The sequence below is a fragment of the Periophthalmus magnuspinnatus genome, chromosome 22 (genome assembly GCF_009829125.3).
Source record: "Periophthalmus magnuspinnatus isolate fPerMag1 chromosome 22, fPerMag1.2.pri, whole genome shotgun sequence".
In the NCBI taxonomy this organism is placed as follows: Eukaryota; Metazoa; Chordata; class Actinopteri; order Gobiiformes; family Gobiidae; genus Periophthalmus; species Periophthalmus magnuspinnatus.
In genome coordinates this window covers 5,005,018-5,032,199 of record NC_047147.1, presented here as the reverse complement: position 1 = coordinate 5,032,199, position 27,182 = coordinate 5,005,018, and the positions used below count along the sequence as shown (strand labels likewise).

Sequence of the window (27,182 nt, the reverse complement as noted above, 5' to 3'; positions counted from 1 at the left end):
ACTGATAACCTGTGTAACCAACTGACATTTTGTTGGTAAATGGGTTTTTTTCATGCATAAAACCAAACAGTTCAAAGCTTCTATTGGTTTAGCCGTTGATATTTCAGTCTTTTCTCAAACGGTCACACTTCTTAGCGAGTTTAAACTTCGCCAAACTTTCCGCCCGATACTGACGTGATATTGTTGACGTCCGATCTTCAAAAAAACTCAAAACTAAATGAATGTCTTGAATTTCTTTATGTTTGACAGTTTTATTTGTGCAAAAAACACCTGTGAAGAAAGTCTAAAGAACTGTAAGAAAACATTTGAATATAGAGCTCCGTCGCCCACTCGTCCACCTACGGACCGTCCATTAGGTCCATGAAGCAACAGGAAATTATCATTCAACTTAACATTTAAAGACGACACGACTGCTCTGGAACGACAAAAAGTCTGAAAACTAAACGAATGACAACGCTTCATAAAACTCAATAAATACTAATCATGCACAGACTTTTAAGCTCCTCAGATTTGAATAATGATGGTAAAATAAGTAAAAGTTTGGAAAATGTGACTGTACATACGCATTTTACGCAGTTTTCTGATGTTATTCCTCATCACAAACAGAGCTGGAGTTGTGTTTTGTTGAGTTGTGTTGTTCTCTCAAACTGAAAACACGCTGTTCCACCTTGTGATGTCATCGTGTGGTGATACAGGAAGTGCTCCACTGTGTTTTTAAACGTCACACACCTTCATTTCTAGAATCATTTGGATCATTTCAGGCTCTGGAATTGTCGATTTCGACTGAACTAAAGGTAAAAAAAAAAGGAGCCGTTCACTTGAAAACTACCACTTGATTACATCACAAGGTGGAACAGAGTGTTTTTGAGGTTTGGAGATGTACAAACTAATAATAAAGTTAGTTAAACATGTGTGAATGAAACAAAACATAACTCCAGGTGTGTTTTGAACCTCACAAGAGTCAGTTTTGCGTAGTACAGGACTATTGCATTCACAGTTGGTCATAGCTGCCATGGGGCGGACTCAGAGAGAAGTGGCTGCCGATCTGTGGTGACATCGGTTCACATTTTTATATAGCGCTTTTCCACGTTCACTGGAGGTGGGTTAAGTGTCTTGCTCAAGGACACAATGACAAAACTCATCTGCAGGAGCTGGATTTGAACCGTCAACCTTTGGATCAAACCTGGGAGCTTCTGGTTTAAGGGTGAAAGCTTAACTTGATAAAGGTAAAAAGGAGAGAAGGGGTAGAAACAGAAGAGATAGAGAGAGACAGAGAGGGGAAGAAAGAGAGAGACAGAAAAAATGAAAGAGAGAGGGGGCAGGAGAGAGAGAAAGAAAGGAAGAAAGAAAGAAATGGAGCGAGAGAGAAAGAGAGAACGAGTGCTATTGAGAGAGGGGGCAGAAACAGGTGAGACGTCCGTCACCCTATTTTCTCTCTCTCCTCTCTCTTTCACTTTCTTCTCCCATCTCACTCTCCACCACTCTCTTCTCTCTCCTCCTATATCTCTTCTCCCACTTCTCCACAATGTCAATGAAATGAAGAGAGAGAAAGAAGGGGGGGGAAGAAAAGGAGAGACAGAGGGAGAGAGGGGGTGGGGGGGAGACAGAGGGAGAGAGGGGAAAGAGATAGAAAGAAAGAAATGAAGCGAGAGAAAGAGAGGGGGGGAGAAAAGGAGAGACAGGGAGAGAGGGGGGGAGAAAATGAGAGACAGAGGGAGAGAGGGGAAAGAGATAAATAGAAAGAAAGAAATGAAATGAGAGAAAGAGAGAGCAAGTGATATTGGGAGAGAGGGGGCAGAAAGAGATAGAGAGGGAAAGAAAATGAGAGAGAAAGCAATAGAGTAAAAGACGGAGAGAAGGAGTGGGTGGTAGACAGAGAACGAGAGGGAAAGAGACAGCATGAAAGAGAGAGATGGGGGGAGGAGAGGGGGTGGAGAAAGAAAGAGAGGGGGCAGAAAGGGGGAGACAGAGAGAGAAGCAGAGAGAGAGAGAGGGAGAGTGAGTGGTAGAGGGACAACAACAGAGAGAACAAGAAAACTAAAGAGAGAGAGGAGGAGAGGAGAGAGGCGGCGAAGAGGGAGAGAGAGAAAGAGAAAGAAACAAAGAAAGGGAGAGACAGAGGGAGAGAGAAAGAGAGAATAAGTGATATTGAGAGAGAAAAAGAAGGAGAGAGATGGGGCAGAAAGACAAATAGAGAGGGAAAGAAAGGGAAAGACACAGAGAGAGAAATAGAAAGAGGGAGAGAAGGAGTGGGTGGTAGAGAGAATGAGAGGGAAAGAAAGAATGAAAGAGAGGGGGTGGAGGAAGAGAGAGAGAGGGAAAGAAAGGGAAAGGCAGAGAAATAGAAAGAGAGAGAGAAGGAGGGAGAGAAGATGTGGGTGGTAGAGAGAGAACAACAGAGGGAACAAGAGAGAATGAAAGAGGAGGAGAGGAGAGAGTGGCAGAGAAAGAGATGGAAAGAAAGGGAAAGAGAGAGAGAAAGCAAGAACATGTGATATTGAGAGAGAGGGGAGAAAGAGATATAGAGGTAAAGAAAGGGAGAGATAAAGAGAGAGAAATAGAGAAGGAGTAGATGGTAGAGAGAGGACAACAGAGGGAAAGAGAGAGAATGAAAGGACAAGAGAGAGTGAGAAAGAGCATGCGTGATATTGAGGGGGGGAGACAGAGATATAGAAGTAAAGAGAGATAGAGATAGAAAGAGAAATAGAGAGAGAGAAAGAGGGAGAGATGGAATAGATGGTAGAGAGAGAACGACAGAGGGAAAGAGAATGAAAGGAAGACAGAGGATAGGAGAGGAGAGAGTTGGGGCAAAGAGAGAGAGAAAGAGAAAGGACAAGGGATATTGAGAGAAAGCGAAAGAGAGGTAGAGAGAGAGAAAGTCCTTGGAGGAATGACACACGTGTGAATCAACAGGTCAGTGCTATTTGTGAAGTCATATCTTGAACTGAGTCTATATAAACTTTTTATTGTGTTTATGGAGATTAGCAACTGAGCAAAAGGCCGGAGGTGTGACGATGAGGACGGAGGTGTGACGATGAGGATGGAGGTGTGACGATGAGGACGGAGGTGTGACGATGAGGACGGAGGTGTGACGATGAGGAAGGAGGTGTGACGATGAGGACGGAGGTGTGACGATGAGGACGGAGCGAGACGTTCAGGGTTAATGTTAAATCTCGTTTGTCTGCGTTTCTGGTCACGGCTCCTTCGATTCGTCACTAATGCAACAGGAAATACAGATGTTTGCAAACTGGAGATGTGCAGCCACCAACAAACAGCCTCATTACTGAATAAAATGAAAGAAAATATGAAACGTGAGGCTTCCCAAGGTCAATTATGTTTCAGAAATAATAAATAATGACAAAGCAGAGCTGGTCCCTCTGTTAAACTGTGAGATTAATAAAAAACACAACAGACTGTTTCCTGTTTTCTTCATCCAGAGTCAGAGCGTCCAGACAACAACCTGTCCTCCTCTTTCTCCTCCTCTTTCTCCCCCTCTCATCCTGTCTCTGTCTCAGCCAACTCTCCCCCTCTTCTCCCCTGTCCGTCGTCTCTTTCCTCCTCTGTCTCTCATCCAATCCCTCACTGTCTCCTCTCCCCTCTCTCTTCTTCTGTCCTCTCTTCTCTTTTTCTTCCTCTCCTCTCTCCATTTCTCATCTTGTTGCTCTCTCCCCTCCTCTTCCGCTCTATTCTCTCTCTCCCACTCCTCTTTCTTTCACTTTCTTCTCCTCTCTCTACACCTCTGCTATATCTCTTCCCCGTCTTTCTCTCCTTTCCTCCTCTTCTCCACCTCCTCTCTCCACTCTTCTTCTCTATCTCTTGTCCTCTCCATCTCTATTCTTGACCCTCTCTCTCTCGTTCTAGATCCCTCTTCTCTTTCTCTCCTTCTTTCCTCCTCTTGTCTTCTCCATCTCGTCTCTCTCCTCCTCTTCCACTCTATTTTCTCTCTATCCTTCACTTTCTTCTCCCATCTCTCTCTCCACCCCTCTCTTCTCTTCCCTCGTATATCTCTTCCCCGTCTCTTTCTCTCCTTTCCCCTTCTCATCTTCTCCATCTCTTCTCTCTCCACTCTTCTTCCCAATCTCTTTTTCTCTCTCCATCTCTATTCTTGCCCTTCTCTCTCCTCCTCTCCTTCTATGTCCCTATTTCCTTTCCTCCTCTCTCCCCCTCTTCTTCCCTATCTCTTGTCTTCTGTCTCTATTCCTGCCCCTCTCTCTTCCTCCTCTCTCTCCTTCTATATCCCTCTTCTTTCTCTCGCTCCTCCTTTCATCTTCTCCATCTCCTTTCTCTCCCCTCCTCTTCCACTCTATTTTCTCTCTCCTCTGTCCCACTTATCTTTCTTCACTTTCTTCTCCTATCTCTCTCTCCACCCCTCTCTTCTCTCCCCTCCTACATCTCTTCCCGCTGTCTCTTTCTCTCCTCTTCTCCATCTTCCCAATCTGTTGTCCTCTCTCCATCTCTATTCTTGCCCATCCTCCTCTCCTCTCTCCTGCTATATCCCTCTTCTCTTTCTCTGTCCTTTCTTCTCTCTCCTCCTATCATCTCCTCTCTCTCTGCTCTTCTTCCCTATCTCTTGTCCTCTCTCACTGCTGTTCTTGCCCCTCTCTCCTCTCTCTCCTTCCATATCCCCCCCCCCCCTCTCTCCCTCTCCTCCTCTCCTCTTTCATCCCTCTGTCCAGTCGGGGGAGCGTCTCTCAGTCCAGTTTGATGCTGTGTCTATCTCTTGTCTTCTCTCATCTCTATTCTTGCCTCTCTCTTCTCTTTCTCTCTCCTCTCTCTCCCCCTCTCCCCCTCTCCTCTTTCATCCCTCTATCCAGTCGAGGGAGCGTCTCTCAGTCCGGTTTGATGCTGTGTCTTTTGTGACTCATCCGTGTCGTACATCAGTGTCTGACACAGAAATAAAAACGGTGAAATAAGAGAATGAAAAACTCATTTTAATTCAGAGTCTCGTCAAACGCAGGACGACGGAGGTGAGATGTCCGTCGGCTTCAATGAGACGCCACGAGAAAATGAAACATGAGAAACTGTACTACAACTCGGTGAAAAGAGCAACACTTTTTTGCACGAGGCTTTATAAATGTCAGTGTTTTTCTGTGTTTGCAAGTCACAGTCTATAAACTATAAACTATAACTTTTACTGACTCTTTAAATAAACATATTTCTAAGTTTAATTTCAATTTCAACATACAGACCCACGTGAGTTGACAAAGCTTCTTGATTTAAAGACAAAACGCACTTGGAAACTCTGTGCGACTGTGTGATGCCACGTTACAAACCTACAGTTATATTTTTGCGGAAAATAAAACAATCTCTGTGGCGTTTCCTTAAAAAACCATCTGCAGTGATTCTCATTTGACTCTGACGTTAATCTGAGCCTGGATGTCCCGCCAAAACCAACATATCACACATCTATGTCACACATGTCAAACTCAGGCTCCGGGGCCAAATCTCGCCCGCGGTGTGATTATATTTGGGTCGTGAAATCATGTGAAATGTGCATTAGAGCTGGTCCGCTGGTATAAAGCGCATGCACCACTAATACTACACATCCCAGAATGCTTTGCGAGACCGGTAAGCTTGAAATATTAATATTAGTTCTGTTTGACAATGAAATGTGATGTTATTTATGTTTATATTGCTGTATTACTCAAATTTGCTGTAAAAAGTACTGATTTTGATCAATTGGGCCAGTTCACCTGAAGACCTGAGGGCCAAAAAAAATTGGTCTGAGGGCTGCATTTCGCCCCTGGGCCATAGTTTGAACGCCCCTGATTTGCCCTTTCATACTTAACCATGAAAAAGTTAAACATTACACATCAAGTGCAGTCACTTTTTCAATAAATACTGAGTTTGGCCCATGAATTTGTCTTAGTTTTTAATTTTGACCCACAGAATTTTAGTTTTTTTTTTTTGAGTATTTTGAGAATTGGAGTACTGTTGCCATAGCAAATATCAATTTAAAAGTCTCCTAACCTATCTTTATCTTTTGAGTGGTGAAAGGTGGATTTATCTGGGTTGAGGCAGGTCCTAAGTTGAGCTCCTGATGCCAGAGGTGATCCCTGTGCCCCTGCTGCCCCGCACTGCCCCGGGACAGAGCCTCTTCCTGTGGGTCGCTACGGGTCATCACTGACGACTTTACAGGCTCGTCCCGTGTCCGTGGATCTGTGAGAGCGCGAGAGAGTCTATTCTGGGAGAATACCAAAGGGGAGACCCAGTGACTGCCTGCTTGACCCCCACCCCACAGGATCTGACAGGATCTCACCCCCTGCCCCGCCGCACGCCTTCAAACACGAGCCTCTCCAAGAGAAACGCGCCATCCAAACCACAGACTCTGACCCACGGACAGCGCGGCTTTGCTCTGAACAGGTTGATTCCTCACTTCTGTGTCAGTATTTGCATGTCTCACCCTCTCAAACTTCCAGACACGAGAGGATCCCCCCCTGTGTTTAGTGTGGCGTGTGTACGTGCGCCCTGACGCACGCGTAAACACAAACTCACAAACCAACACGCCCTGGTCTCACTTCATTTAAAACTGCACCGCTTCATCCCACGGCCACAACCACAGCCTCTTTTACAGCAAAGTTTTACGACACAACACAAGTGTCCTTACCTCCGTGGCTCCCGCTTGTGTCTCGTTTCTTTCCCCTTCAAAAAAAAAACTGAAGTCACGACGAAGCCAAAGACGAAGCGAAATCAAACCGCCTTTTTCCTCCGGTCCCCGCGACAACGAGCCGCTCTGTGCAGCTCCCCACGCGGCGTTACTCCTGCTCCGGGCGTGTGCGTGGATGCGTGAGTGTGTGCGGGAATACTTGAGTGTGACAGCTCATGGAGAGACTGAGCAGAGCGCGGAGGAGACACCGGGGGAACTCAGGGGGAGTTCCCGGCAGAGGCTCGGCGGGGCGGGGTGTAGCAGAGACTGACAGCCACGGACAGGCTCTGGACTCTGAGTACTGGGCAGTGTCCGCGGCCACAGGACAGGGACATCCGCCTCAGAGCTACAAGTGCAAACGCTACAAGTGCAAACGCCACAAGTGCAAACGCCACGAGCGCCACAGCACGAGCCGCGTTTAAAGAGGCGCAGCGTCAACGTCACGTGGCATCGCTCCTGTGTCTGTGTCTGTCTTTTCAGCAGCATTTAAAGGTGCACAGAACTTTTCTGTGGGAGGAGGGGTTTGCCACCTGCTTGTCTCCATGGAGATCGCATCGCTTTAAGGGAGAATGTTCCGCAGTATGGCATTAAGCGTGTCTATCTCCGCGGAGACCAGCGAATGTGTGTGCAAAAGAAGAACAGTAATCAGTGAAAAGAAATGTTGATGAATAAATGCAACGTGCAGACTATATTTAATGCTGTATTATGGAACAGTCCAGGCAAAAACCACAGTGTCTCCACGGAAACAAGCAGCTGCAGTGCCTCCAGAAAAGTTTTTGTTAATGAAAAAAAAAAAAAGTAAATATATTGTAATTTAAAAAGTAAACCGAGTAGCTGTAAGGTGCCTTTAATTAAATAAATAAAATAAAGTCAAATAATCTTTCTTTGTCATCCCGATTTTCTTTATAAAAACAATTTAAAAACTGATTGCAAAGACAACTTTTTGCTTTTGTTTCTGTAGCTCAAATGGCAGTAAGACGTTTGAAGTAACTGAAGTACGGTGACCAGACGTCTCTTTTTACCCGGGACAGTCGCAATTTAGACCTATTTGTCCCATGTCCCAGTGGATTCATCCAAAACCAGTGATTTGTCCCAGTTTTATACAAGAAAATATCCCAGACGTTCCTATTTCCCACCAATTTAACCCCCGGCAACAGTAAAAAGGGTAATATATTGTCAAATGTTTTTGTTCAGATACATTAAAAACTACTTTAAAATCACCTGAAGCTCAAAAATTACACTCTGTTTTCACTAGTTTATTATTACGAACCGTCCCAACCCTGTGTGTCCCAGTTTTTCATGTTCAAAACTCATGAAACGACACATTTTATGCTCCAGTATCCTATTAATTCTTCATAATGTTTAATCAATAAGCTGATAATAGGTTTGAAGAAAGAAAATAACTGATTTAAATCCGTTTAACCCTCTCAGGCTCAAATTAGGTTTTAGTAACAGGAAAAATCTGATATTTGGGGAAAATTATCGTATGGGGTAGTAATATACAATCCTGACTTTGTTTTTGAGAGAGACCTTCACATGCAGTGCATTCTGGGATGTTGCAGATTTGCAACATTGGCCCGGTGTGGTAAATTAACACTGAAGATTGAATATGATATGAACGCTAACTTTATTTGTATACCACTTTTAAAAACAATGTTTCAAAGTGCTTTACAGTGGCAGAACAACAATAGAAACAATTTGGAATATATCACTTTTTGTGTGGTACTCCAAGAAACAATTTTTTTCTTTTGTAAAGCACAAAAGTACTTTGCACTTCAGGCAGGCCGTTTGCGTGTAGCCATTCTTGCACAGTCTGCATCGTCCACGTTTATCAGCATGGATGGGGAAATGATCGAATCTGTCTAGTCTGACGACATCCAAAGGCGCAATGATCCTCTGAAGTGGAGGTGGGGCAGCTTGATGGTGTTCTGGAGCATTTTCCAATGATGTTCGTCCTCTTTTCCTGCTGTTGAAGTCAGCCTGTTTTCCAACCTTGATGAGGGCATCTGCAACTTGAGCACGGAAGTCAAGAAGCGGCATATACTTCTTCTCCTGCTTCTGGATGAGATGACGGCGGTAGAGGAGCCAGCCATTGACCAGTGATAGGTCAATCAAGTAGAACAAGATGCGCAGATACCAACGACGTGGGCGGATGTCAATGCGATAGAGAGCTGCAAACATGTCCGCCAAGTCTACCCCTCCCATGTTGTTGTTGTACACATTGACAATGTGTGGTCTGTCCACTTCCACATATTCCTTCTTCTCTTTTGACCACCTTCTGCATCTATCAACAGGATCAGGGCCAATGAAGGATGACACTAGTAACACTGCCTTGTTATCATACCACTTCACGATGGCCATCCCACTTGTTATTTCGTATTTCACTTCATACGCACCACGCCCAGCCTTTGACAGTTCCTTGTCACTTTTCAGGGTACATCCACGGACACGGTTACGGTTGATAGTAGCAACTGTTAGAATTCCCATTTTCTTCAGTTCCACAATGAGTTCAGGGGACGTAAACCAGTTGTCAAAGTAGCACTTGTAGTTTAGTCCTTTTGGAACTTCTGATACGAGACGAAGCACAACTTCACCGGCAACACCAAGTCCACGCTCATTGGTCACAGTCCCTTTTCCAGTGTATATTTCAAAGTCATAGACTAGTCCTGTGACACCCGCACGAGTAAAGACCTTGATTCCCCATTTTTTCGGCTTGTTCTTGATATACTGTTTCATTCCAATCTTTCCTTTGAAGGGGATCATCTGCTCATCAATGGAGTGGTTTTCTTCCGGTTCAACTTTCAAACAGTTGGCACGGACTTTCTCAAGTACTGGTCGCACCTTGAACAATGGATCGTATCCAGGCTCACCCTTTTGCTTCACATTGGTATTGTCGTTCATGTGGATGTATGTTCGCAGATGATCAAATCGCTTACGTCCCATGACTGTTGCAATTGGGTCATAGCGTGTTGCCGTCTGCCAGTACAGGCGGTACGATGGCATACGTACTACGGTCATCAAGATGTGTAAACCAATGAATTGCTCCATTTCAGATGGGGTTGTTTTCAGTTCTGGCCCATTCTTCATAACTGCATACAGGTTAGATTGGTGAGAAATATGTTCGAACACGGATTTGTCCATGAACTGATCAAAATACCACTTTGGACTTGGTATTTCGTCTGGTGGAGGGGAGAACGCAGGTCCTTGGAATGAAGAGTCTATGTCAGCTGCTGGAGGTTTCCTCTGCCTCCAAGAAAACTCTTTGTTTACTGGAACTGGGCCTGGCTGAGGTTCATCGTCATCTGGGACCTCAGTGTCACTGTCTGCATGTACGTTATGAATTTCAACATCAAGGTGGTTGGGATTAGCTCTTGCTATTGCCGCCAGTGGCTCATCATAATCAAGGTCAGACTCGTATACTTCAGGAGCAAAATCTGGATCGCCAATTTCATCATCTGAAATGGATTCTGTGTCAGATAAAGCCCCATGTGGAAGGCAAACCATCTCAATGGCTTCCTTGACTGAAAATTTTCGTCGGCCTGCCATAACGCCCTGCAAATCCTGCAAACAGTATTCTGTAAGATAGTTTGCCAAAAAAGTCAGTCAAACAAAGATCTATACTATTATATGTACCATGGAATTTAGGCTACATCAGTTTTCTTCACTGCACAGTCAAATGAACATCATATGTTTTCGATCAAATCTGCTTCTGATAGTTTGTAACTTCACCCCAAATTATTTCATTTGCCATAGGATATACCCTCAATGACACCTCAAAGTAACAAGTAAACAATGGTGATTGGAAAATAACCCTAGTATAAACTTTTGCTCAGAATATGGGCAAACTAGTAGATAAAGCATGTGGCAGCCATTGGTACCTGTCCGGGGATACGTTGCAAATCTACAACGTTGAAATAGAGCTGCCCCTGGGAAAAAACCTGCAAGAGATAAAATCTACTAATTGGCATGCACTGTATCTATATTTATTCATAATTTATCTTATGCAGTTTTGTTTTCAAATTAATGAAGGTTAGTAGTGATACTTACATGAAATTGATGCCTAGAAAATCTGTTTCAGTGAAACCATGCAGGCAGACATGTTGGAAGAGAGACAGTGCTGACATCTGGTGAGCAATTGGGAAACTGTTTGTTGCTAATGCACAACTAAGGCCTGCAGTGCAACTTCTGAGTAAAAAAGGCTCAAAAAATATAAATGTGGAGTAATTAGGTAATTGGCAATTAGCTGTTGCAAATTTGCTACGCCTGCCTGGAGAGGGTTAAACAAGTGACGAATCAGAATTTGTCATATCCAGTGCATTTTGTGATGACCCAAGCCCATATAAAACCAAAACCCATCAGGAATCAGTCAAACTAATTTCAAACTCAATGCAACGTCTGTGGAGGAAACATTAAAAACTCATTATCGATTCAAGCAGATTTTGTGTATTTATCGATTACAGCAGCGTTACCAAACCTTTCAGCTCTAGACAAAAACATGCAATGAAATCAACAACGGGAGACGCTGAAATGGCTTCCTCTATCATCCTGCGTACTCTAATACTATAGATTTATTCGATTACATCCAGCTACAACATAAACACGCCAACCTCTGTGCACTGACGTTAGGCTCAGGTCCATAACTATAAATAAAATATAATATCCTGGAGGGGAAGCAGCTCTCCGACCAGCGCTAGTGGGTACAGTTTGTGCAGTTCAACTCTAATTTGGAGAAGGCTTCACTGTGTGTTTCTATGGAGACCAGGTACAGGACTAAAGCGCAGGCTGGAGTCGCTATTTAAACCAGAAGAAGAAGAAAAAAATGAGGGTTTTTTGTGTCGCGGATACGACCGACGGCACAGATTTACACACGGTTTGAGCAAATATGATGGATGAGTTTGGTTTCATTGCGGTTTAGGTGGTATTTGTTGGTTTATATACTTTTAAGATTGGTAGTATGATCCTAAGTTAATGATACGTCACTGTGTCCTAGTGATGGGACTTCCGGCTCTTTTAAGGGATCCGAATCTTTTGGATCTGTTCATTTTAAAGAGCCGTTCAAAAGACTTGCTTTTTTACGATGTATTTATGTGACAAAAGCTTACACATCCATCTATTTATCCATTTTCGTTCGCTTATCCAGACCGGGTCACAGGGCCAGCAGTCTAAGCAGTGGACTCCCAGACTTCCCTCACCCCAGACACCTCCTCCAGCTCCTCCAGTGGGACCTCAAGGCCTGAGAGACACGACCAACGCTCAGATGCATCGAAAATGGTTCAAACTGAGAGTGGGAGCGTGTTTAGTCTTTGAAATCATGAATAATCTAAATAAAACACTGCAGTACAATAATAATTTTTAAATCAAACTGTTATTATGATGCCAAATGTGTTTTTTTATGCACAAAGCACTCTCTCGTGTTGCTTGCTCTGTTTCTGCGCTGATGCTTGTGATGGTTCAGGGTTAATCGGTGTAAAATGCATGAAAATTAGATGGAAAAAGATGAAGTTCTTCTAAAAAATGATATCCAGTTTGAGCCGTTCACATTAAAGAATCGTTCAAAAGAGCAACACATCACTGCTGTGTCCTTGAACAAGGGATTTGGCGGTTTCTTGAGCGATTTTTGGCACTTTAGACGTGACCTGCTGCCAAGTGTAAAGGGTGAAAAGAGCAAAAAGAAACAGCTTTATTTATCTTTCCCCATCGTCCAAACGCATCATCCTTTAATCTTGTGACATAATCTTATTTGTTTCTAATGGTCATGCAGCTTGTGATTGTTCGCTAATAATTATTTGCAATGTTAAATCTGGTAAAGGTAAAGGTGCACTATGTAACTTTTCTGGCAGGGGATTGTCACTTGCTTGTTCCACTGTGTTTGTCTTGTATTTATTTAATTATAGATGCATTTATTGCTCAAAAATACCTTGAAAAACATGCATTTTTACTATGAGCAGGTCTGACTTATAACTAAAGATACGTTGATATATTGTTTGACGGATACATCAGGCCGATATTTGCACTTTTTAGCACTTTTATATTAAATTTTGGCTGATTTGCTGTGTAAAGAATATGCAGAAAAGTCTATTTGAACACTTCAGTGCAAAAAGATAACTGCACAAAAGGTGACTACGCAGATGTCTCATGGTTTGTGGTAAAAATAAATAAATAAATAAAATAAAATAAAATAAACTTAAAAATAAAATAATAAATCAAATTTAAAAAATCAAATAAAATTAATAAAAAATAAAATTAATTAATTAATCAAATAAAAAAAATAAAAGAAATAATACAAAATAAATAAAATAATAAATAAATAAATAAATAAATAAGATAAAATAAATGTACATGTGTTAGTCCAGGGATCTGTACCATTGACACTTTATAACACTGGTCACCTTAATAAGTCATGTTTACACTGTTGTTTTGATGTTGTTGTTGTATATATCTACCTCTAAGTATTTTTATTTTATTTTTAAACATATCTTTTTTTACTTTATGCATGTCCTTATTTGTCCTTACTCGGTGTTCTTATGTTGCACTTTATCACCAAAGAAAGTTTCTAGTTTTTGAGCTGTGTTCACTGTCAGTGGCAATAAAAGTCTGATCTGATTCTGGTATAGTATGGTCTGCTTTTATTTGGACAGGGACAGTGCACAACAACACACTGACCTTGAAAAATAAAAAAGGAAAGATGTTTGGTGCCAGGTTAGAGCAAAAATACTAATTTCCAGCTGTTGACCCTGGACAGGCTGATGTTAAGTAAAAGTAAGAGTTTGGTGTAGAAAAGACCTGTAAAAATATGGTACATACATTTAATACAACACATCTTACCCCTCAAATACAACATTTCTAAAAACATTCAGTTCACACACACACACAATCACTCAATTTCAGATATACAAACACTCTTTCATACACATTCTCTAATTGGTGCAAACTTGCTGTGACATTAGCTATTTCTTTGTCACATGTGCAAACTTTTGAAAACTTGTTGTTATAATCTCATTTGGCTTTAACTATTCCACTGATTCAACTGGAATGCATCTCCTGTAACAACATAAACAATCACAAGACTCCAATCGGTTTACGGTGTGTGTCTGTGCATCGAAATGTCGTCTGTCTGTCTATAAGAGGCGAAAAATAGAACACAAGGAGGCCCGTCAGGTCAAGAGAACACATTTCTATGAGAAAGTTCGAATGAAGTAGCAGCGGAGTAGCTTTAAGATACTGTGTCAAGAATAAATCCAAAAGTATTTACATAAACAACACTGATATACTGATATCTTGTAGTCAACGTTGCAGTTTGAGTTGGCACGTGTCTTGTTTCTTGTCTTTTAATGGGAAAATCCAGCTGTGCCCAAAGTTAAAACATCTACAAACATTGTTTTATTAGTTTATCAGTTCAGATTTCTTCTCGAACAGGGGCGTCGACAGAAATTTCATCGTTTAATATAAATTTACAAGAGGAGAGTCCATTTCCTGATCCCTAAGATGCTGGGAAAACAGATCTTTGTGTTGACTTTACTGTTCAAAAAATAAAATAAAATAAATCAAATTAAAAAATAAAATAAACTTAAAAAATCAAATCAAATTAATAAAAAATAAAATTAATTAATTAATCAAATAAAAAAAATAAAAGAAATAATAAGCCATTTCTTTGTCACAAAAAAAACTTGTTATAATCTCATTTGGCTTTAACTATTCCACTGATTCACAGCAACGACGGAGAAAAACAATGTAGTTCCAGCTCCTACAGATGAATGCTGTTGTGTGTGTGTGTGTACGCTGGTGTATGAATGTGTGTGTTTATGGGTGAGTGATTCCTTGATGTAAAACGATTTGAGTGACTTGAAGGTGGAAAAGCGCTGTATTAAAATTTTTTTTTAGCCCTGTATAGAAATAGCAACCATGAAAAAAGTCTCTATCTATATGAATAAATGAATCTATTTTATTATTGTGTCTTGCAAACAAAAAACACCAAGCCGTTTAAAAAGTTTATAAGACGCCATTAACAAAATACAATAAAGTACAACTGGCCAGTTTCTAGACGTGTGCCAACAGTCATGCCCAAACTGTGGCCCGGGGGCTAAACCCGGCCCTCAGACCAATTTTTCTTGGCCCTCAACCTTCAAGGTGAATTGGCCCAAATTACTTTAAACGGTACTTTTTACTGTATATTTCTGAAAATCTACTTTAACAAACTCATATCAAATATTTAATGTGTCCCAGGATGAATAAAGGTCTAGTACATATGTGTCAAACTCAAGGCCCGTGGGCCAAATGCGGCCCGCCACGTCATTTTATGTGGCCCGCGACAAAGGAAATTAAAAGGTATGACTGTTTTAAAATGTCAGTTTATCATTAGATACAGAGTTAAACAGACATTTTTTCATCTCTATGCAAATCCATATGCAGTATTTGTAAGTTGAATAAGCGATAAATACAGAAACGGTTAATTAACAAGATTTTAAAAAATTACATTAAGTTTGGTTACATTTAGTGACATTTATCTTACATTCAGTTACATCTGGCCCTTTGAGAACAACAATTTTTCTGATGTGGCCCTTTGTGAAAATGAGTTTGACACCCCTGGTCTAGTGGTTCAGTCGAACTTGTAATAGTAACGCGGATTTGAAGTATTCACTGTATTCGCGACCAGTCTATGGCCCTCAATCGGAGAAATTATACCAAATTCTAAACATTAAAATGAAACAACAATCTCATCTTGTTGTCGTCATTACACTGGAACATCTCAGGGCACTGGCTGAACATTCAATCAAATAAAGCATTTCTAAATTCATCCTAAAACGGACAATACGACAAAAAAATAGCTTTAATTTCCACTTCTACCAACTCACATAAACCACAAAGTCTTTCTTCTTCGGCGACTTGAGAAAACCTCCAAGTTTCTGCAGCTGTGTCGTCAACCATCTTTGATTCCTGCTCAAATCTGACACAAAATTCAGTCTTAAACGTATCTTTTATTTGATTACACGTTCGCATGTTCCATAACTTCTCCTTATGTCGTCACTCTCTTGTCTCCATGGAGATACATGCGTTTATTCCTACACTGCGGACCAGAAAACTTACATAATCCACCTTTAACTTCTCTCGTTACATATTTTACAGACAGCGACGACACGACCCCTCCTGTGCGCGTCCTGCATCATCCTCCTCGTGTTATTGGATCCACATGGTCCGACAGGGTTTACCGCGGGGACACTGGCGCCACCGGACCGCGCGCTTAAACCCGAAGAGCCCCAAACGCCACTAAAAAACACGGAGCTCGCGGTCGCTACATGACGCCCGAGGTGTGAAGTTACCCCTCGATGAGTGAAAGTGTAAGTCTGCGTGATGAACGGGTGTAATGGGATGATTTGGGAGGTTGTGTCGCACCTAAAGGACCCCCCACCCCTCGTCTCCGAGTTCAACTGGAATGCATCTCCTGTAACAACATAAACGATCACAAGACTCCAATCGGTTTACTCAGCGGTGTGCGTCTGTGCATCGAAATGTCGTCTGTCTGTCTATAAGAGGCGAAAAATAGAAAACAAGGAGGCCCGTCAGGTCAAGAGAACACATTTCTATGAGAAAGTTCGAATGAAGTAGCAGCGGAGTAGCTTTAACCCTTTAAGGACTGAGTACATTATAGACCAGTACAGCTCGCCTAGACTTTTTTCTTTTTTTTTAGCTATAAAAATCATGTTAAAGGATGTATCAACATTTACTTTTGTCCTTTCTCACACAGTTACCTCTATTTTACAAATCCATCCTTATTTTTCCTTCGATGCATCAAATAATTGTGTAATACCAGTTTAAGTAGAAGAAAAATATAAAAACGAATGTACTTTTGAGTAACTTTTATACAAACAAACAATGAAAAAACTATGTGACCAGCATCAGAAAAACATTACATTACATATATGAACAATAATCAACATTTGTACACGAGATTATGCAGATTGTACTTAGAGTTAGGTTTTTACAGCCCTTCTTATTAAAAAAAAAAGTCAGGCGTTTATGCAGCTAAGACATTGATTTTGCCAGGTCATATTTTTGGAACATCTACTAAAGAATATTTGAAGTTCTGCAGCTTTTGAGTTTGTAATCTTTGGTAAAATAAGTAACGTATTTAAAGAGCCCCGTGCCTCTGCTTTGAGACGCCGTTTGGATTTACATGAAGCACAATTGGTTGCGAGAGTTACAGTAATGGAAAGTCCAAAACTGCGAGTCTATCAGCGGGGATATCATCCAACACTATAGGGTTAAGATACTGTGTCAAGAATAAATCCAAAAGTATTTACATAAACAACACTGATATACTGATATCTTGTAGTCAACGTTGCAGTTTGAGTTGGCACGTGTCTTGTTTCTTGTCTTTTAATGGGAAAATCCAGCTGTGCCCAAAGTTAGAACATCTACAAACATTATTTTATTCATTTATCAGTTCAGATTTCTTCTCGAACAGGGGCGTCGACAGAAATTTGGGGGCCCAGGGTAAGAAGCTTCACCCGGGCCCCCTCGTTTAATATAAATTAACAAGAGGAGAGTCTATTACCTGGTCCCTAAGACACTGGGAAAACAGATCTTTGTGTTGACTTTACTGTTCTCACAAATATTAATACTCCTGGAGTTGTTTACAATGAGAACTATGAACAGAATCATACTTTTTTGCATAAATCGCAACTCAAATTGCAATTAAAGTAAAAAAAAAATCAAAGAATGTATTAAAAAAAAAAAATCAAAGAAAGTATTCAAACTCACTAAGGAAAACTGGATAAATATATTTAAAAAAAATTGATAAATATATAAATAAATTGGATAAATATATAAATAAACTGGATAAATATATAAATAAATAAAAAATAAAAAAAAGTAAACAAAAAGAACTGTACTCTATGTTTGCCGTTACTACAACTTCTCATACACCTCCTGCTGATTTATCACTGTTGGTGCAGCAATTTCATGTGTACTTCAACTATAATCACTACTGAATGTTTTACTTTACTCATTACTACTACCTCTGTCACGAAAAGAAAGTTTGAAGCATGATATTTTGCTACAGAGACATAATAAAGCGATAAACGGTGATATTCAAACTACTTTTTGCCATTGACGCAAAGCACAATGATCCCAGTAAACACATTTTTAAATAAACAGTAGTAAAAAGGCATGAGCTGCAACGAAATAGCAAAATAGCAGAATAAACCAGCCGTGTAAAGTTCAAATCTTACCTTAATGCATAAAAATGACAAAAATCTCCCCATTATTGCAAAGAAATTCCACACACGACAACCCCCGAAATACATTATTCCAGCTTTTATACATGAAGCGATGAATCGATATGGTAACGGACAGGATGTGAACAGGGTGGCCTAAAAGTCACTGACAGTTGAATAAACTTCATAACTCTTTTGTTTCTAAATATTTTTATTTTATTTTTCCAGAGCATTTAGAACGACTCTTCCCACATTAATCTGAGCAAATTTAGCACCGAGGAACGAACCCTCATTGTACAGTGGGACTTTGAGTCACATGGGTCAAATTCGACATTTTAAAACCAGAGATGCCCCGAGCGTAAACGCCATTAAAGGAATAATAAGTGTTTTTCACAGACAGGGGGCAGTATGTGATCTCCACAGACCTGACTAGTCCTGATTTCTTCTTGTGGGACGATCTTAAAGAAAAGGTGTTTGTGAATAAACCTCAGACAATAAACGACTTAAATAATATCGAGGATCAAATAAGAGACATAAGCCGGAAATGCTGAAAATGTGATGTAAAGTGTGTTGGATCAGGCGATTCAGGGTGAAACCGATTCAAAATTAGGTCATTTTTACTTCCCCTAGTTTAAGTAGTGATAAGTTCAAGTGTAAGTGAACAATTATAACCGTATATATCATCAAAAATCTCAGAAGGTTCAGTTTATCTACTGCTAAAATTTGGTAATTGTATAACTTAAGAATTATAGGAGCTACTGAAGATTTAAAAGTGTCAGTGACTTTTGTACTTCTTAAGAAATCTCCTTTTACTCTGATATAGTAATCATCACGACAGGCCTCGCTACTTCCATATACACCAAAACAAACCAAAGTACTATGTAACCAAGGCACAGAAGTACCAGTACTTTAAATAAAAATACTTAGTTTCCTTTTTACCTTTAGTCACTGCTGATAAATCTATAAAACTACAAATCATTTCACTTCATTATCACCATGTTGTAGAGAAACAAGAGGCCAGCTCGACGTCGCCCAAAAGTTTTCAGAGCCCTTACATAACGGCGCCTGATGGCACATGGCAAAATACAGAGCAGCCGAGTCTAAATTAGCCTCCGAGCCCGGGAACAGCGCCCTGATCTGCAGACATGTATTGAAACCAAAGACGACCCACTGGCACACCAAGACCATGTGATGTTTATGTGCCTCCTGCATGTACAGCCTGTTTGCACTGGGCTGTTTACACTCGTTTTACTCCTGTTTTAATTCTGTATTTATTTAACCACATATTTACTTATTTTTTAACTTTTTCATGTTGGTTAGAATACATTTTTAGTTATAGAAAGTGGCAGTTATTATTGGAGTTAGCTGCAGTGAAGGAAAAGTACTCATTTATGCTACTTAAGTAAAAGTACAGATACCAGAACAAAACAAAATACTCAAATACTCACATGACAAAGTCTACTTGAGTAAAAGTATTAAAGTATCTGTTTAAATGTACTTAAAGAGTAAAAAGTGCAGATTTTGAGTCTAATAAAGCTTCAAATGTGGTGATTTTCATGAAGATTTGAGCAAAATTTTGTTCAAAAGAAACAATTGAATTAATTTAGTTTTTTAGTATTTGTACATTTTTCTTTGCTCAAATTATGAATATATTAAGAATAAACCGTCAGTCTTTTCAGCAGATCAGCAGATCTCAAACAATCATGAAAAGTACTTTTAGTTTTCAGTCCTGTTCAAAAATGTAGTGGAGTTAAAAGTACAGATACTTCTCTCAAATGCAGTGAAGTAAAAGTAAAAATTATCCACTTTAAATCAAGAATAGCACTTTACTACTTTTAGTTTTAGCTGTGTGATGCGAGTTTCTTCATTTTTAAAAAAATTTATCAGCTTTCAGTCTTAATTAACAAGTTCAAAAAAAAGAAGAAAAAACTCCAGTCTGTTCATTAGGTCTTAGTAGGTCTTAGTACAAGAGTTTAGTCAATGTCAGGGCCGGTTCAGACTATAATCAGACTGAGCAGCTGCTTAGGCCCCAAGGCCAGGAGGGGGCCCCCCAAGAGCTCATACATTTATATTTTAAATAATATATCTTTTTTTTTTTGTACACAGGGCTTGTGTGTTTACAGCAGAATAAATATCCCTCTAAAACAATTACATTTGTTTTATATCTATAGTAGTAAAATATCTGCTGCTGCTACATTTGTTTTTGAGTCGTGCAGAGGTGAGGGCAGCTCTGTATTTACACCGGAGCAAGGACCCAACATAATGTAAATTTAAGCCACTGTCACCAACTGGAACACATTAAAATCCATCAGAAATGAAGAAAAAATGTCTAGAATTTTAAAATCTTGATCCCTCCTTATCTGTTTGTGTTCTGTTCTTGTGACTGTGGTAGTTGTGACATTCTGGATGTTTTCAGTCTGATGTTGTTCAGATAAACACAAATACAACTGGTCAAAGTGATGAGAGCAGAGTCAGAATGTGTCAAATGTGAATCACCAACAGCTGAACCAGGAGGGGGCCCCAGAGACAAACTCAGCTTAGGGCCCCCTAAAAGCTAGGACCGGCCCTGAAAACAGAAAAACCAAGTTCATAAATAGTTTGCAGCGGTCCAGACTTATCACTCACTTTCCTACCACATTTCAAACATCATAATTATCACTGAAATATAGTTCAACTTTTCAAAGGCCAGAGCGAAGTTTTACCAAGACCAAGTAACAACTACTAATCTAACAGCCTCACTTCCTGTTTCAGGAGGAAGAAAATGTGTTTTTCTAAGACGCAGAGACGAGATGCATGTGTAATGTGTATGTGTGTGTATGTGTGTGTGTGTATATATGTATGTGTGTGTTGTTATTATTATTGTTGTTGTTATTATTATTATTGTTGTTGCTATTGCTGTTATTTTTGCTATTATTGTTGTTGTTGTTATTATTGTTGTTGTTGTTATTACTTTTGTTATTGTTGTTGGTGGTAATTGCTATTTATTATTATTTTCCTTTTCTTTTTTGCCTTTTTTTCATTTTTTATATTTGTATCTATCCATTCTTTATTAAGGAAACTATGAAAATAAACAGTAAAAAAAAATAAAATAAAAAATAAAGATGCAGACAGTTCACAGATGTTATTTTCGAACCTAAAATTCTAAACTGGACCATGACAAATTTGACATTAAATTGTGTAATTTACTGTCCATTTAAAGTTATAATTTATGAGCGTTTCCTTGCTGTTGTTGCTTTGTTTGGGCGTAACATAAATCGTTGTGCGTCATTGCGAGACACGTTCAAAGGTCCTACCTGTTTCTTTAATAAATCTTATCTAGTATCTTTAGTGTGCACCATGTAAGACAATGACTGCAGATGATCACACAAAATGATGAATACACAAAACGTCTCTAAAAATGTCTCTCAATTTACACAAACTCGGGTCTAAACTTCCTGAAATTTGTCTTTTGCATTTGGTTAAAATCTTCAACTCAACTCACTATCACACAATACTTTTTAATATCTCCAAAACGTTTCTGCAGCATCTCCAATATTCACTTGAAAATATCCCCAAGACGTGAAAGTACTCCAGATATTTTACCAGTTTTCTTCGACGTAGGTGGCACAAAAACAAACTGTGTTCTGTAGTGAGAAAGAACAAAACATTCTCATTGTTAAGATAAGAAAAGATTGTTGAAATCAATGTATTCTTCTCTAATCTTTTGTTTCCATTGTTCTTTGAGAATTACAGCCTCTTTGGGGTTCGGTTTCGGTTTGTTTATTCGCCTTTGAGCTGATTTTTTGGCTCGGAAATAAGAAACACGTCTCTGAAAAGTGCAGGACACGTCGGTCTGTAGTACGATCTCCACTTCGCCCCAGTTTCAGATTGTAAAGGTTCACTCTGTAACCTTTTTAGTCCAAGGTTCCCCCTCTGCGTTTCTCCTCGAACGTGTTGTGTCTTGAATGTGCAGCGTTATGTATCTGTCTCCATGGAAACAAGCAAAGTAGCTGATGGCACCGGGCCACGTCAGAGATCAGAGGTCGTAAGGTAATGAAGGTAATGAAGTACTTAAGTAGAAGTTTTAGGTATAAGTACTTTACCTGATTACATTTTACAGTGGATACTTTTACTTTTACTTCACTACATTTGAGAGCAGTGTCTGAACTTTCTTCTCCACTACATTTTTGACCATGACTGAAAAGTAAAAAGTACTTTTCCTATGATTCGAGGGGTTATTTTTACCATGTTTGTAGTAACATCCTGACTAAAGTTTCTCAAATACTCACACGACAAAGTAAAAGTATTAAAGTATCTGTTTAAATGTACTTAAAGAGTAAAAAGCGCAGATCTTGAGTCTAATAAAGCTTCAAATGTGGTGATTTTGATGAAGATTTGAGCTGAATTTTGTTCAACAGAAACAGATGAATTAATACTTTATTTTTTATCATGTTTGTGGTAACGAACATGACTAAAGTTTTCAAGTTCAAGCTTCGACTTTGAGGAAAAACAAAATAAATATACAAAATTCATAAGAAAAGTGAAGACATTTGCCGTGTCTTAGTTTGACGGTTGCACATTTCTCCGTGTTGCCTCCATCGAACGCCGAAATGGGACAGGCCCACGCCACGGACCGTACGCCAACCCCTGTCGCTTACGTTACAACCGTGACAGCTGCTGAATATTGAGCTAAATGTGTAAAATGGACCCCGAAATAATTAGTTTTACTTTTAATTATTTATTATTTCATTGAAGAAGAGTCAAGGTGTCGCCGTCGTTGAAGCCGTTTATTTCTGTTTAGATTGAATTAAGTAATAAATGAATCTTTCCTTTTGAATATCAACAGACAAATATAACGTCAAAAGTGATTTCTTCCCAATTGTAGCGAGTATTACACAGCTTTAAGAAAATATACCTTGTTTTTCTCGTAGAAGAAGTGACGAGCGGTGCATGATGGGATATAGCAATGCGCAAAGTCTGATCGGATGCACGCTTCGTTCACGGCCGATCTCAGGTCTTGACGCGCCGAAAGTGACGTAACGCAGCCGACGAAGTGCGCAACCGTCGAATTGAGACACGGCAATTTATTCGTTTCATTTATTCCAGCTGTTGACCAAGACGTTGCATTTTTTTAATCAATATCACCACATTTACAACAAATGCACAACACTTTTTACTCTTACCATACACTTTTTAAATGAGTACTTCAATACTTTTACTTCAGTACATTTTTCGATGCGATACTTTTCCCTCTGTATCTCTCCTTTTACTTAACAAAACTGAGTACTTGATCCCCCACTGACTTTTAGTATAAATTCCACACATAGTTTAATAAATGAGAGCGCATCTGTGGAGAGGTGACCCCCGCTCACAGTGAACGCTTATTTTTCAAGGTTTTGAGCGATAAAAACACACGGAATAGAATCGACGCAAGACATTTTATCCAATTAAATTCAAGTTTATTTATAAATAGCACGTTTAAAACTACTTCAGATGAACAAAGAGTCACACGAAAGTCAACAAAAGAAAACAAATATACAGATAAATGCAGTTTTAAAGGTTCTGTGTTACACAAAACCAAATCATGTTATAATGTTGTTATCGTCTCAAAAACAGACCTGGAGTTGTGTTTTTTTTTTCATTCAACACTTTATTATTAGTCTGTAACATCTCCATCATCTTCCACCTTGTGATGTCATGAAGTCAGGGCCAGTTCTAGCTTTCAGGGGGCCCGAAGCTCAATTTGTCTCTGGGGCCCCCGACAGCGGATGCCTCCTGGTTCAGCTATTGGTGATTTACATTTTATTTTATTTTTATTTATTTCGAGCACATGTGTCGGGTTTATCACAAATTAATCCTTATTTAAGCTCGAAAAGTAGTGGGAAGAAGAAAAAAACATATGAAATCCCACTTTTATCTTCATTTAAGACAAATTTGACCACATTATGACTCTGCTCTCATCACCTTAGCAATTGTATTTGTTTTGTTTTAGTTAAAATATATAAAAAGACACATACACACTGTCAGCTGCGATAGCCTCAGACACTGCGTATGTGTCTTTTTATACATTTAAACATTCACAGAAGACTAGCTGATGGTTTATTGTGAAAGAAAACACCAACAACCAAACGCAGACATTTGAATAAGCTGATATATATCCTTTTCTTATTATATAAATGTCCCGCTTCACTGTTTTATCCTTGCATTTAAGTAATAGACTATTTCGAGTGAAACAGCAGTTATTTTGTTACTATAGATTAAAAAAAAACAACAAATGTAATTGTTTTAAAGGGATACTTAGGCTGCTCTAAACACACACGTTTCTAATAAAACTTTACATATTATATTATCAGTATAAGTGTATGAGCTCTTGGGGGCCCCCTGGTGGCCTCGGGGCCTTAAGCAGCTGCTCAATCTGCTTAAAGACTGAACCGGCCCTACGTCAAGTCAAACGCTACCATAAAGTGGCAATTCCAGCGCTGAAATGATCCAAATTATTCTAGAAATGAAGGTGTGTGGAGTTTAAAAACACAATAGAGCACTTCCTGATGACATCACAAGGTGGAACAGAGTGTTTGACATGTGAGAGAAAAGGATTAGCGTGTGTGAATTAAACAAAACGCAACTCCAGGTCTGTTTTTGATGCGAAAATAGCTCAGAAAACAGTTGCACAAGCTTTTTTTTAAATGTCATTTTTAGCAAAGAGCAGCAGGTGGCGGACCACTTACAGATTGCAGATTTTCGAGTCTATATTTCTGCTGTGGTGAGAGGCGAGAGGAGGAGGAAAAAAACAGCAGGGGAGGTGATGACATATTGTGACAGATTTTAGCAGGTAGCAACACTCATCGCCTCAAACGCCGGGAGCTCCTATAGCTGCATAGATTCACACACATGTAAACAAGACACCTGGATTTCAGCCACTGTCGGGCCCGTGCCAGGAATACAGTCAACACATTCAGGCTCAAGGACGGACGGGTCAAAGACGTGGAGCGCTCAGCTGTTTGGAAATGTTTCTGGCTCCCGTCCGTCGATACAAAGCCCCAATTAATAAAAGCGTGTCCTGTAAAAGCGCCCGTGAAAGGTGCCAGTCCGCCCTCCCGATTATGAGCTTGTGTTGCAGTAATTAGCAGCTTGTTCACAACATCTGCATCATTGTGTCAGGCGACCTTTGGCGACACGAGCGGACTTAGATAAGAAAAGGGACGGTTTATGATGTAGTGTTGGTGGAGGTAGTGTTTGCGTGTTGGTAGAAGTGGGAAGTGAAGCTCGTTTTTTTGTCATATTGGATGTTTTATGATGGATTTAGGCAAGACACAATAGTAAAAATAGAAGAAAAAGAAGTAGATGGATGTGGAGCGTGGTGAGGTCGCAACGGTGCATGAAGTGTGAAGTTTTGTTCCTTAAAAATTGCAGATACAGAGGTGAAAACTTGTATCACATGAAAAAGTATATGTATAGTTAAGGAAAAGTATTGGTCTGAGAGCCGGATTTAGCCCCTGGGCCACAGTTTGGGCATGGCCACTTTAAGAGTAAAAAGTAAAAGTGTTTCACCAAAGTGTTGTTAGTTGTTCAAGTGTAAATGTAGTGATATTGATTTTAAAATGATCCATATTTTGGTCCACAGTAGCAATACGAATCAATTTCTTATTTTTTCTCATGACTTTTGTGTGTTTATTTTCATTTGCTCAAAGCCGAAGTTTGAACTACAAAAACTTTAGTCAGGATGTTTCCATGAATATCTTAAAAATAACCCCTCAAATCATAAGAAAAGTACTTTTACTTTTCAGTCCTGTTCAAAAATGTAGTGGAGAAAGTACAATGTAGTGAAGTAAAAGTAAAATACAAGTACAGATACAAAGAATTTGGACTGTAAAATGTAAAACTTGATCTACTGCAGTAAAATCTCTATATACAGATTTCACAGTTGCATTTAAGTGGAGCAAACATTCAATTTTTCCATCTGTTTCACTTTCCCTTTGTGGCAAACTTTACCATCCCATCTGTTTATCTCCATGGAAATGTTACTGCATTAATTCTTACTGTGAGTGGGCTTGCCTGTCCACAGACCCTGCCTGTAACTTGGCGTATTGGTATTGCCTGCTTGTTTCTATGCAGATAAATTTAATTTGAGTTTAAACGGTTGATGGTTTGAATCCTGCTCTCGACATAAACATCATTGGTTGAGCGGTTAGATGCACTGACCCACAGGTTGGCGGTGTGATTCCAGCTCCCATAAAGGAATACTGTTGTTGTGTCCTTGGGCAAGACACTTAACCCCACTCACCCCTAGTGTATGAATATGGAAAAGCTCTGTACACTGGTTCCTCGTTTATCGCGGGGGTTATGTTAAAAAAATAAACTGCAATAAGCGAAATCCGTGAAGTATCAGCTCTATTTTTTACAGTTATTCTCTATGTTTTTGGCTGTAAAACCCCTCACCACACACTTTATACACTTTTCTCACACAGGCATTAACATTTTCTCACATTTCTCTCTTGTTTAAACTCTCTCAAAGTTCAAACCTTCGTAGGCACCTTTGTCGGTGCAGAACGTTTCATCGACATTGTGGGTTTTGTCGGGGAGAAAACAAATTGCAAACGTGCAGCACTTCAGAGTCACACTGTGATCCAACATTTATGTAAATTTGTCTGAACACATTCTGTACTGTACAGGAGACACGGCACGGAGGAGACTGATGGACAATGGTCTACAGTCCAACAGCCAATCAGGACGCAGAACACAATGCACAATCTAAAAAATCCGTGAAACAACTAGAACACGAAAGGTGAACCGCGATATACTGAGGGACAACTGTACAAAAATGTGCCTGTTTACCATCTTTTAATGCCATATTGTAAGAGCATTTCCATGGAGACAAGCAGGCAGTGGCTCTCCATCAGGAAAGCTCCACAGTGTGCCTTTAAGCCTCTCATTAGTCTGCATTTCAAACTGTTTCCTCTGTGCTGTTTGTCTGATGGAAACCTCCAGGACGAGGCTTCAGAAATTTGCATATGACGTAACTAAAAATGAAGACAGCTGTAATTTGATCTGCGACAGTCTGTGGTTGTGGTTTGTGGTAAATCCTCCGAGTTCAATTTGTAGCTTCAGTTCCTCCGAGATGTAGTGATCTTTTGAACGAGACAGAAAGAAAAAGAAAAAGAGGGAGAGATGGAGGGAGAGAAGGGAGAAAGAGCGGAAGAGAAGGAGGGAGAAGAGGTTTGAGAAGTTTGAGAGATATGAGGAGATATGGAGGCAGAGAAAAGGGTAAAGGGGAAGGAGGAAGAGAGGAAGAGGAGGAGGGAAGGGGAGAGAGAAGATGGAGGGGTGGAGAGGGAGGAGATAGA

At 39.9% G+C, this 27,182-nt stretch overlaps 2 protein-coding genes across 2 annotated transcripts in view; both read right to left on the bottom strand.

Annotated features, from left to right (window-relative positions):
* ppp2r3a (protein phosphatase 2, regulatory subunit B'', alpha) overlaps positions 1–6,935 on the bottom strand; it is a 132,211-nt gene extending 125,276 nt beyond the window's left edge. The window contains exon 1 of the mRNA XM_033988137.2: positions 6,608–6,935. The gene's annotated coding sequence lies outside the window, so the exon portion shown is untranslated. The remainder of the gene's footprint in view (positions 1–6,607) is intronic.
* A 1,379-nt stretch (positions 6,936–8,314) lies between these two features.
* On the bottom strand, positions 8,315–10,192 carry LOC117390855 (piggyBac transposable element-derived protein 3-like). The gene has a single exon (XM_055231256.1). It carries the CDS (start codon positions 10,190–10,192, stop codon positions 8,315–8,317), a length of 1,878 nt encoding a protein of 625 aa, XP_055087231.1.
* Between the last annotated feature and the right edge of the window lie 16,990 nt (positions 10,193–27,182).